Source organism: Oryctolagus cuniculus, chromosome 14 (genome assembly GCF_051225735.1).
Source record: "Oryctolagus cuniculus isolate XC-2025 breed Fujian yellow rabbit chromosome 14, ASM5122573v1, whole genome shotgun sequence".
Classification (NCBI taxonomy): domain Eukaryota; kingdom Metazoa; phylum Chordata; class Mammalia; order Lagomorpha; family Leporidae; genus Oryctolagus; species Oryctolagus cuniculus.
Genome location: NC_142880.1, coordinates 212,112 through 224,831, shown reverse-complemented (window position 1 = coordinate 224,831; position 12,720 = coordinate 212,112). Strand labels below are relative to the sequence as shown.

Genomic DNA, 12,720 nt, shown 5'->3' with positions numbered 1-12,720 from the left:
AGAGAGAGAGAGAGAGAGAGAGAGAGCGCACACCCATCTGATAGTTCACTTCCCATATGGCCAAAGTGGCGAGGGCTGGGCCAGGCCAAAGCCAAGAGTCTAGAATTCTGTCTGAGTCTCTAGTATGGATGGCAGGGGCCCAACATACATGGGCCATCTGCTGCTGCTTTTCCCAGTGCATTAGCAAGGAGCTGGATTAGAAGTGGGATAGCTAAAACTCGAACTGATGCTCATATGGGATGCCAGCACCAGGGGTGGCAGATTAATCCACTGAACCACAGTGCTGCTCCCAAGGGGCTAGATGGTTTGAAAGATGCTGACAACCTGGAGATTCTAGGAATCGCATAGCGCTGTCGCTTATGGCGCACCTCCACACAGCAGCCTCATCAGGTGGGAGGAGCAGCTGTCACCCTGCTACAGATAAAAGCAGAGTCTCAGTGGCCTGATTAGCCTCCAGGACCAGGACTAGAGCCTTACTTTCTGATTTTTTGTACACTGTTTTCTGCAATTATAACAGTGGCACAAGGAAGACTACAACTGTCATTGGAAAGGTGTTGCGCTGGATAGAAGCGAGCATGTAGCATTAGCTGGTCACCTTTCTGAATACATGCAAAGCCTCAGTCTTGTGCAACAAAGATTTCCCACTTCCACAGAAAAAAATGCCTTTTTGTGAGCTAGTTGCAGTATGCAAACTAAAAAAAGCATTTTAACAGGGCTGACTGCTCATTCGTGTGAAAGCCCAGCGGAGGATTAATGGAGATTAGTTAGCAGTGATGTGGGAGCGTGGACAGATCTCTGTGTATTTCCCATGCAGAGCTCACTGAGTCTCCACCCTCATAAGCTGAATCCTCTGGATGTGGTGTGGTTCCCTGCCCTTCCCCACCACTCTCCTGAGAAGGAGGCTCCTCCCACTACCAGGATTAGGAATATTGAGACATGGAAAGGTTGGGATGAGGAACTAGGGACACAGCTGGCCTCACTCACTCAGCTGTGCTCTCTGGGTGTCTGAGCTTAAGCCCCCCAGGAGCCCAGCGTCCATCAACTGCATGCGGAAGGGGAGAGGGAGAAGGAGGAGGGTAGAGATGTGGACCTCTTGTAAGACACAGATATCCAGGAGCAGAGAATCCTGAGAACAAAGAATGTGCAGGGCCCTCTCTCACCTCGCGGCCTGCTGTCCAGGGAGTGCAGGAGAGCTAGGACTGGGTGGGGCAGGTGAATGCTGGGAGAGCTCCCTGTACTTCTGTCCTGGGGATCTTTTTGAAGCTACTTTCTGTATTGTTTTCTGAATTCTTAAAGAAGTATTTCATTTGAGAAACATCTTATGTTCTTAGAATTTTTTTGTGATATAGTGAACTTCAAAGAAAGTTTATACTTTTGTTTCTTTGCCTTTTTTTTCCCCCACCCTGAGATAAAACACAATTATCTTTTCCTCTTTCTCACCTTGGGGTGGTGAAAATTTTTAAGACTTGCTTCTTTTTTTAATAGTTATTAGATTTTATTCTAATAACTATAATTACAGTGCTTGTCGAAATGAAAACAAGTATACAAAACAGTTGATTACTGATCATGTATTGAAAGCAGTAGAAGTTCATGACACCAAATAAAACAGTTCTGATATTTTCCCCAAAATAAACTTAACAGCTCCAGCTTCTTCAATGTTTACCAAAATACAAAAGAAAAAAGTAGAGGTCTCTTCGGATGGCAAATCGGACCCTTGCAGGCTGAGAGAAAGCTACTTCACACATGGAGGTGGGGGTGCTTCTGGGGGCTATGGCAGTAGAACTGGCCAACACTCTCAGCTCGCACATGCTTCTGCTGGTGAGACCCAAGACTTGCTTTTTGATAACTGTCAGTGGAGGGCCTGGTGCCATGGCATAGTGGCCACTACCTACAGCACTGGTATCCCATGTGGGTGCCGGTTTGAGTCCCAGCTGTTCCACTTCCAATCCAGCTCCCTGCAAATGTGCCTGGAAATGCAGTGGAAGATGGCTCAGGTCCTTGGGCCCCTGTACCCATGTGGGAGGTTGGGGAGAAGCTCCTGGCTTTGGACTGGTCCAGATCCAGCCGTTATGGCTGTTTGGGGAGAGAAAATATCTCTCTCTCTCTCTCTCTCTCTCTCTCTATCTTTGCATCTGCCGCTCCCTCTCTGTAACTCTGCCTTTCAAGTAAAAAATAAATAAATAAATCTTTAAAAAGAAAACTGTCAGTGGAATTAAAATGATCACTTGATCATCTGTGAACAGACTGCCGAAGAAAAAAAATGGAATACCAACAGGGAAGTAAATTCCTGAATTCCTTGTAAGTGTTCACAGCAGCTTACTTTTACATTTTTTTTTAAAGATTTATTTATTTACTTGAAAGTCAGAGTTATACAGAGAGAGAAGGAGAGGCGGGCAGGGAGAGAGAGAGAGAGAGAGGTCTTCCATCTGATGGTTCACTCCCCAATTGGCTGCAACGGCAGGAGCTGTGCCAATTCAAAGCCAGGAGCCAGGAGCCTCTTCTGGGTCTCCCATATGAGTGCAGGGGCCCAAGGACTTGGGCCATCTTCTACTGCTTTCCCAGGCCATAGCAGAGAGCTGGATCGGAAGTGGAACTCAAACCTGCGCCCATACGGGATACCGGCACTGCAGGCGGCAGCTTTTCTGCTGCGCCATAGCGCCAGCCCCTCGTTTTATATATTTTAATGCACAGTAGCATGTAAGTTGTAAAGAAACATTGTGAAGGCAATTAATAATGACAGTAAATATTTCACATTGTTTCTTAAGATCTTACCAAATAAAATTGACAGTTTCCTTAGGTTTGCTAACTGCATTTCCAGAAGAGTAGCAGGCTGAATGATCCAGCCTTCTCCTATGTCTGCACACACGGCTCCGTGCACCTCACTTCCAAGCCACCGCAGGTTCGTTGCTGGGTAATAGCAGACCTTGTGATTGCAGAGTGTGAGTGGAAGCATCAGGGGCTCTAACACAGGACTCCTGCAGTTCCACATTTTCAGAAGACAAGAGCACATAGCTGTTCCGTGAACTAAGCTCTGCCTCCCTGGCCTGTCCTCACCTAAGGGAGAGTAGCGTCATGTCAGCTGCCCCTACTAACATAAGTCTGGAGTGGTGACGATCCCGAGCCGTGCAACTCTTCCCGCCATGCCTCTGCCGGAGCGGGTGTGTGAGCTGGGCCTGGGCCTGGTGACACAGACCGAGTTCTAGGTTCAGGGTTTGAGTCCTGGGCAAATGTGATGTATGTTTGTATGCTTTTGCCTTCCAGAGCACGGGCACTAATGAAATTCAGTTTCCAGAAGGGACCTTCTGCCTGTTTGTTTTGAAGTCTGTCCATTAACCTGTTCAATAATTCATGCCTACTTGTGGGAAGTTGGTTTTAACTGAGTGGATTTTTCTTAAAGCACTAGCAGTCTGGGTGAGAATGCTCTGAGCTTTCTCGTCGAGTGTGTATGATGTGTTGGACACTGTCAGGGCGTGACACACACAGAATCCATTGTTTATAAGTAATTGGTTGTTTGGGAAACTAACAAGTGACCCTCGGGGGCCTTTGCTCTCCTCTTCCCGTGATGTGTGAGACAGAACTGGCACCCTGGGTAGCCAGGTCTATTGCATTTCCATCGCCAGGCTTGGCTTCTTGCCCTGAAAGGGTGCCTGTACCCTCCAGATCCCTGGGTCCTTCTCCCTCAGTTCAATTTCACATGCATTTCTAGAGCACTCAGGATGTGCTGGGTAGTAGCCAAATGCTCTTTTCTCATGATTTCTTTAATCCTCACAGTAGCTGAATAACTGGAGGTATTACTTTACAAACACACCGACTGTCAGGGCAGGTGTCTGGCACAGCAGTTGAGACACCTGCATCCCATATTGCAGTGCCTGGTGTGAGTTCTGGGTGCTTAACTTCTAATCCAGCTTCCTGCCGATGTGTGCTCAGGGAGACATCAGGTGCTGGCTGAAGAACCCGAGTCGTTGCCACCCACTTGGGAGACCTGGGGTGAGTCCCAGGTTCCTGGCTTCAGGCTGGCCAGCCCTGGATGTTGAGTGCACTCTGAGAGTGAACTAGGAGACAGAAGCTCTCTCTCACTCTGTCTCTCTGCCTTTCATATAAATATGTAAAAGTTGTAAAAAATACACAAACAGGCTTGGAGAATTTAAGAATCTCACTTAAGAGTTAGGATTTCAGTGTCTTTTCCCTAGTATTATCAGACATTCTGAGGGCATAAAAGTGAGTCTAATACAGCCCCTCTCTTCAGGGCACTAGTGGCGTGTGGAAGGAGACACCTTAAAATGCGGTTTTCCTAAGTGTCCTAAATGCTGTCAGAAATATGAGCACAGAAGTTAGGGGAGTACAGAGGGTCATTACTGGGCCTTGTGGTTGAGGGAGGATGTTCAGCTGAGACTGCTGCTTTGCCCACAGTGAACCTAGACACTGCCCTTTACAAGAGTTGGGAGCCCAAGGACCTTGGAGGCCCAAGCATTTCTGGCAGGGATCTATCTGCCTCAGCCCCTCAGTTCCTGCATAGATATTTCTAAGCTCTGACCTTCTGGGCTGCTAACAAAAGCTCAGCTCACAAACAAACATGTCCACCTAGACCTGGAATGTCATTCACCTAATCAGATATCTGGTTTCTTGGAAAGTACTATCACTTTTATGGCTTTTTTATTTAACATTAACTTCATGGGGCCAGTGCTGTGGCATAGCGGGTAAAGCCGCCGCGTGTGGCACTGGCATCCCATATGGGTGCTGGTTCAAGTCCTGTGCTCCACGTCCAATCCTTCTCCCTGCTATGGTCTGGGAAAGCAGCAGAGGATGGCCCAAGTGCTCAGGCCCCACCTGCAACCACATGGGAGACCCTGAAGAAGCTCTTGGGTTCAGCCTGGCCCAGCGCTGGCTGTTGCGGCCATTTGGGGAGTGAACCAGCAGATGGAAGATCTCTCTGTGTATGTCTCTCTCTAACTCTGCCTTTCAAATAAGTAAATACATATTTTTAAATTTTTTTAAGTTACAATGTGGCAGGTGCTGGATTAATTGTTGAATAAGTGAATGGATAACAGCATTAATGTACGACGTGAGGTAAACTTCTTTTCCTGTAGAGGGGCAGATACCAAGTATTTTAGGCTCTGTGAGTGGAACATCTCTGTCTCACTCTCTCAATTCTGTTGCAGTATAAAAGGAGCCAGACACACAAAGGAAACAAGCATCACTACATTCCAATGAAATAGTACTTATAAAATAAGCCTCACAAAGTGAAACTTTTCAGGATGTAGGTGTATTTGCCTCTTACAAAAGTGATTTCAAAGTTGGTGTTTAATCCTGCGCAGGTAACGTATCTGGGAAAGCAGCTTCTGAAGTATGTTTCTGAAGAAGTACCTTCACCTCCAAGGCCACCTCAGACTCACCCGCCAGGTAGGTGCACACCAACACCCCCCCTCCTGAGAACCACTCCTGTGGGAGGTGAAATTCATGAACCATTTCATACTGAGCAGTCCAGTGGCATCCAGTGCGTTCACCACTCTCTGCAGCTACCACTCTCTGTAGCGCCAAAGACTGTTATCACCAGAAGGAAACCCTGTACCTGCTTCCCAGCTAACAGGGAACCATTAGAAGGCTTTTTGTCTTGTAAACGGAATCTTACAATGTCTGACCTTTTCTGTCTGACTTCTTTATGTCTTTGAGGATCATCCATGTGGTTGCATGTGTCAGGATGTGGTTCCTGTAATTGACTGAATAACACCACCATCTGTCCCCTCTCATGACTAACACCTGTTTTGTGGACAGACCGCCATCTGTCCCCTCTCAGGACTGAGTAACACCCTGTTAGGGAATACATCCCTGTCTGTCACCTTTAGCAATAACACCCTGTATGTGGGTAGATCACCACCTGTCCGCTCTCCCTTTGATGGGTTTGGGTGTTTTTATTGTCTGGCTTTGGGAATGGTGCCGTTACTATGAACACACATGCACATATACTTAGCGGTGTGTCTCTTGAATGGATTGCTCTGTCATAAAGTCATTCATGTGAACTCTTCCCCACCAGCATTTGTGTTCTGTTTGTTCTACCGTAGTTGTTTCTAGGAGGATTTAAGAAGTGACAACATTTTTCATAATTCCTTTCTCTATATCTATGCTGAATTTACTTTGCACAGATTTTTTTAAAGTGTCAAAAGAGGGGAAATGATCTTTTTTCCTTTCTGAAGGCATGATTTAGATAATTTTACGTATTTTCTAAAAAATATTTATTTGCGAGGTGGTGTGTCTTGGGGGGGTGGTGGAGAGACTGTCTCCATCCACGGTCATTCCCCAAATGGCATCAACAGCTGCGTCTGGGCCAGGTGGACGCCTGTAACCTGCACTCCATCCAGGTCTCCCACAAGAGTCATCTTCTGCTGTCCCAGGTGCATTAGGAGGAGGCTGGATCAGAAATGTGGAGTGGCTAGAGTTGAAGCCAGACACTGTGATGGGAGATGCTGGTATACCAAGCAGTGGCTTAGCCCACTGCACATAGGCTGGCCTGTTTCCCATATTTTCTGAAAATAGGCACTCAAGTGAGTCAAGGGTATTATTAAAGCAATGCCCTTCACCTGATGGAGCAGACGTCAGCATGGCACACTGAGGACACTGTTGTCTGCAGTGCAGAGAGCAGACTTTGAAATGCTCTGGGATAGGGCAGGGCCTCTTTCTGAGAAGTGGGCACCACTCCAGCTGTGTCTCCTCCCAGCCACAGTGACTCTGTCCTGACAGTTGGAACACTTTAGGCAAGGAGAATGTGCAAAACAGAAAATTGGGACACTGATGACCAGATCAGAACCTAAACAGGATTTCTGTCATCATATGCCTGCCCAGGACCTCTCTGGGGTTGTTCCTCTTCTTAGAACAAGCCCCAGTGATAACTACTTTCTCCTCCTCTCTCTCTCTCTCTCTCTCTCTCTCTTTTTTTTTTTTTTTTGACAGGCAGAGTTAGACAGTGAGAGACTGAGAGAAAGGTCTTCTTTCTTCCGTTTGTTCACCCCCCAAGTGGCTGCTACAGCCGGTGCGTTACGGCTGGCGTGCTGCGCTGATCCGAAGCCAGGAGCCAGGTGCTTCTTCCTGGTCTCCCATGCGGATGCAGGGCCCAAGCACTTGGGCCATCTTCTACTGCTTTCCCAGGCCATAGCAGAGAGCTGGATTGGAAAAGGAGCAGCTAGGACTAGAACCGGCACCCATATGGGAGGCCAGTGCTGTAGGCGGAGGATTAGCTTACTGCATCACAGGATGGCCGCTTGAATTTTTAAAAGTGACTCACGTGGCTACCCTGACTGTGGGATCAGTGAGTAATATTTGATCTCTTAGGCAGGAGATGATTTGACAACCTTTGATAGTTGACCCTTTGCTTTGTTTCTGAGCCTAGAATAGCTGCGCATGCACTCGCGCGTGCTCTCTCCCTCTCTCTCTGCCCCCTCCCCCACCCCTACCTGGAAGAGTCAGTGCAGAACTGTGGGTTCTTCCTTACAGCATGAAGGCCATCTGGTTCCGACACTTTCTGCTTCCAGGCAGGCGTTTCCAACCCCAGACAGGGTCTCCTTCCTCAGACTTTCCCTGGTTATGAAATCAGAAATGGGTTCTGAGTTGCCACTTGTCTCACCCATAATAGAAATAGTTTCTTATTATTCCTTCCAGAAATCCTTATTTTTCTTTCCTCTAAGTATTTCAGAAAATGTTGAGGCTAATTTAAGAATTGTGGGCCACCACGTGCTGTTCAGCTTCTTGCCTTGCTCTGGGCCCAGGAGCCTACAGTAAGTTCTTGCTGGCTGCTGTAGGCCTCTCCTGCAGCTTTCTCTGAACCTCCTTGATTAAGACTCTTTTCTACCTGGTTTTGTGGTCCCTGGAGCAAGTCCAAGGGCCTGGCAAGTTAAACAAATGTAAAACTCTCCAACCCTTTGACAAGCAAAGCATTCAGGAGAGAATCGTTCTCTTCTGGATGTTGAAAATGGTTGTGGGAGTCACAGCTCTGATGCTGTGGACCCAGAAGGGCTTATAATTTCCGTGTGGCTGTCATCAGCCCACAGGCATTCAGGACTCAGGGGACCAGCAAGGGCTGCCTACATTTCCCACAGCCAGAGTGACCCTGCCTCCTGATGGGACCAGGGCAACCCTAATCCAGCAGAATTGTCAGTCCCACTGTGTCTTGGTAGATGAGCTGGCTTAGATGGCCCAGCACAGGACCCAAATGTGTTTCAGAAAATGAAATCTGTAAAGAATAAAAAGAGAGAGACTTTTTGATTTCATTTCCTTTTATGAGAAATGTATAGATTCTAGCATGCAAATTGATGTTTACCTTATGTATATCACTGTATATTATAAACAGTTGCCAGCTCGCTAGTCTTGTATCCACTGGTAGAAGATCTTTGAGTTCAGAGAGACTGGAACGGGTTTTCTCCATTCTGTTCCTCAGTGCTTCCCAAGAGTGTTCATGGAATACTCCTCACTCAGTGAAGGGTGAGTGAGTGGAGACTAAGTGTACCCCGAGGACTACTGTTTTAAGACTGGGTTTGCTTTGATAAACTGTCCTAATGGTAGAAATGCCTACATCTCACAGGCTGTAATGGAATTTGAGGTGAATTCAACAAATGGTAGATGAGATTTTGGATAGTTAATATCTCCTTTTCCTGAATTTGCTGTCTATAATTGTTAAATATAAAAATGGTGACCCGTCAGTTTTCTTAGCCGAAAATTTAAAGGAGAACTCTCCTTCTTCTGCTCCCTTTCTCACTCCCTTATAAAGAAATCTGTTTAACTTTATTAATCAGTATTTCCTAAACATTTTTATCAGATGATATCTATTAATATGTTAAAATGTGGTGTGTTAGCACGTTGAGGTATGTGTTGTTTCAGATTAAAGATTTTTAAACATAGAAACACAAACCCAAAAGCAACGTTCTGTTGAAACCCTGGAGCACGCTTGCCAGCTTCACAGTGGAGCCAATCCTCCTCCCAACATCCCTCCTTTTGCCTGCTTGGCTGCAGTTCTGTGTTATTGAGGGACATTTCAGGGTAAAACAGAAGGAAAAAATGAACATTCACAAACTTCTACATGATTTGTGACATTATGTTTGGACACGCTTTCCCCAGTTATTTTTTAAATTCAGTTAAAATATATCACATTTCACTATTTACCTGGAAAGCCAGTTTTATGTCTGTGTTGCCTGTCACTGTAGTACCAAGATACTGAAAACACATTCAATGTATTCAGCTAAGCAGAAAAAGAAACAAGTATTCTCTGAAGTCTTTGATTTCCAGGCCATCATTTAGTACACACTAATTGTGTATGTTCTTTCATGAGCTCCTAACATCATTTGTTCATCTGAAATTAGAAAAATCTTTCCCAGGAAGCATAGGCTTTTTGTTTTTAATAACACTGATAATTTCTTGTAAGTAAGTGGCTTTGGGAACATAGTTTTCTTCATCTCAGTGCTGTTGTTGTGCCTCATTTCTCAGTAAAAGAGTGTGTAACGGAGCAGTGTTCACAGGTGCTTCTGATTCATGTGGTTAAGAACTTCCTAGCCTTCAGCGCTGAGGAAGAGCAGGGTTTGTCTGAGCTCTTGTTTACAACCCTTGGTTCTCTCCCGCTGTTTGAGTCATGATGTCTTCACTCTGGTATCATGATTAGCACTCCTATAATCTAACCACAGGGAAGACTTGTACTGATAGGAGGGACCAAGAAGAGTGGGCATTTCTTGAGCATCCGCCCTGAGCCAGGCCCTGCTGGGTTATTGTGCATATGTTGTCCCTTAGCAGTGCAGAATATATGAACACCCCACATAGTAAATCAAGTTCACCAACCCCAATTCACCTTAAGAAAATACCTACTGGATTTCAGCTTTCCCTCAGAGTATAAGGACTTAGTTTTACTCTTCTAAATAATTATATTTCAGCTCTCTTTCTCTTTTTCTAAAGTATTTATTTATTTATTTAAAAGAGAGTCAAAGAGAGGAGTGATCTTCATCTGGTGGTTCACTTCCAAAATGCCTTCAACAGCTAAGGCTGGGCCAGGCCAACACCAGGAACCTGAAACTCCGTCTGGGTCTCCCACATGGGTGTCAAGGACCCAGGTAAATAGGCCATCTTTGTAACCAAGCCCTATTCCTCAAGGCTTCTGTGTAGAGTTTATCAGGCCACACCTCTGCCTCAGCTTGTACAGTCCCTGAGTCTGCACTGTGGTGATTACGCATCAACTCCTCACTGAAGATCAACTCACTGAATTTAGGGTGTGGCAGAAGAACGAGGAGGGCTTGATGCTAGATTTTAATTGAGATGTTATTCAGGAACTACATACCCTGGCCAAGCAAGGTAATAGCCAGTCTGCCCATAGATCCCAGCTAGGCTGGAGCCTACCTTGCTATCACCGTGTCTTCAGAAGTACATGCCGCCTCCTGTCACTGTTCAAGGCAGGGCCACATGTGCTTTGGACCAACCAGAGATGCATTGCTCATCTCCAGCTTTGGTCTCTAAGGTTTGTGGCCTTCATCCCTCATAGAGTCTGGGAACTGAGCAATTGCTTCCTGACTCCCTGCTCCACGCATGGCCTGTAAACACCTGCTTTCTTCCACCGCCCTTGTCAGCAGTTGGCCTGGTGCATATCAGTGTGGGCCCAGTTTTGTTTTGTTTTGTTTTTTTGAAAGGCAGAAAGGTCTTCCTTTTTGCCATTGGTCCACCACCCTCCAATGGCCGCCACGGCTGGTGCGCTGCGGCCGGTGCACCGCGCTGATCCGAAGGCAGGAGCCAGGTGCTTCTCCTGATCTTCCATGGGGTGCAGGGCCCAAGCACCTGGGCCATCCTCCACTGCCTTCCCAGGCCACAGTAGAGAGCTGGCCTGGAAGAGGGGCAACCGGGACAGAATCCGGCGCCCCGACTGGGGCTAGAACCCGATGTGCCGGCGCCGCTAGGTGGAGGATTAGCCTATTGAGCCACGGCGCTGGCCAAGTTTTGGGGTTCTATAGCAAGTGCTCCAACCAGTTTTGGGGATGTTCTGTAACGTCACCTACTGCTTCCCAGGCACATTAGCCAGAAGTTGAATCAGAGTAGAGGCAGGATTTGATCCCGGGCCCACTCCCTTCAGCTCTGTTTCTTGATTCTAATGTGGTTTCCACTGATCAGTTATGATCTTATCATTGTAAATCTACAGGAAAGTTTTAATTTAGCTTTAAATGGCAAATTATATATAATTTTCATCACCATCATTATCCTTTCCTGTACCTTTATTTTTAAAAAAGGAATTTAATTTTCTGTTAAATAACAATAGTAGAACATTTTTACAAACATAACTAGAGCATTTGGATTTTTGTCATCTAATGAAATAATTATTTTGCTTTTATTGGAATTATATTTCTAATTCAGAATTGAGGCATCACAGAAGGATATGGTTTGTATCTGTGGTTCCTCGCACAGAGTTCCTAAAACCTTTAGAATTTCCCTTGGTAAGAGTGATGGGAGTGTCTGGTATTGTAATGAGGCCACTCCTGACTGGCCCCTGGACAGCTGCAGGGTAGGGGTTCATCATCGGAACGACCAGACCCTCATCAGAAGCCTGGAACTTTACACTGTTCCTACATCCCTGCAGAGGGCAAAATGGTTGAAGATTGGGTTACCCACTGGTGGCCAGTGATTCAAACAACCATAGCTGTGTAGTGAGGTCTCTGTAAAACCCCTCCATGACAGGGTCAGAGAACCTCTGGAACACGGAAGGTGTTGGGCAGTGGTGCCCAGGGAGGCGTGGGAAGCTCCGTGCCCGGCTCACCTTTTCCATTTGGCTGTTCCTGCGTTGTGTCTTTTAATAGTAAGAAAAGCGTTTTCCTGATCTCTGAGTCATCCTAGTGAATTATCAGACCCTGGGGTAGGGAGAATGTTAGGGAAACCTTCTGATTTGTAGCCACACTGGACAGAAACGTGAGGAGCCAGAACCTGCTGCTTGCAGTTGGTGTCTGAGGCATGGCCAGTGTTGGGGACTGGGCCCTTCCACCCGTGGCAGTGGCAGGAGTCTGATGCTGACTCTGAGTAGTCAGTGTCAGAGCTGAATTGACTGTAGGACACTGAGCTGGTGCCGGGGAGTTGGACAAATGGTTGGTATACGGAAGAAACCCACACGTTTGGTGCCAGAAATGTTGTGAGGAAAACAGCACAGAAGAAGTATGTATGCATTATGGTCATTTCCATTTATGACCAGAGTAAGCAAAGTCTGATTCCGCATTCTTGGGGAAGTACTGAATGCTTAGGTGATAAGAACAAATCAAGGAAGCCAGAAGTGAGCCTCATAAGTCAGTTGCTCCTGAGCTAGTTTTATAAATGACAAGGTTGAGAGGTAAAATGTGAAAAGAGTTTGTAGAATAGTGAAGTGAGCCATCAGATAAATCTGATTATTTTTGTTTTTGTTGTATTGTATAGAGCATATCACAAATGGACAAAACCGACTCCATTTTGTTTCCTTAACTTTGTTTTTAAGTAAAATGTTTTGCATTGTTGGTGACTTAACAGAAAAAAAAAATAGAAAAACATGTTGATTTTAGAATTTAAGGCCCACATCTTCAAATACAGATAAAACTACAATGATAGGATTTATATGAACTCAAATCTGCATGTCCCAAGTAAGAATGGAAAAACAACTTGTAACTTGAGAAAAACAACTTAAGAAAAGAACACACAGTGGGTTTGTTGCAGGCCCAAGACGGGGGGACCCCTCTGCTGGGCTGTTTC

The 12,720-nt window shown here is 46.0% G+C and overlaps 1 protein-coding gene across 6 annotated transcripts in view; it reads left to right on the top strand.

Moving 5' to 3' along the window:
• ANKRD31 (ankyrin repeat domain 31) overlaps nucleotides 1-12,720 on the top strand; it is a 160,871-nt gene that overhangs the window by 144,779 nt on the left and 3,372 nt on the right. For all 6 annotated transcript variants that reach the window (XM_051838690.3, XM_051838691.3, XM_070056272.2 and 3 more), the window contains one exon: nucleotides 5,316-5,400. In XM_051838690.3, coding sequence (XP_051694650.3) covers nucleotides 5,316-5,400 — 85 coding nt within the window. The remainder of the gene's footprint in view (nucleotides 1-5,315; nucleotides 5,401-12,720) is intronic.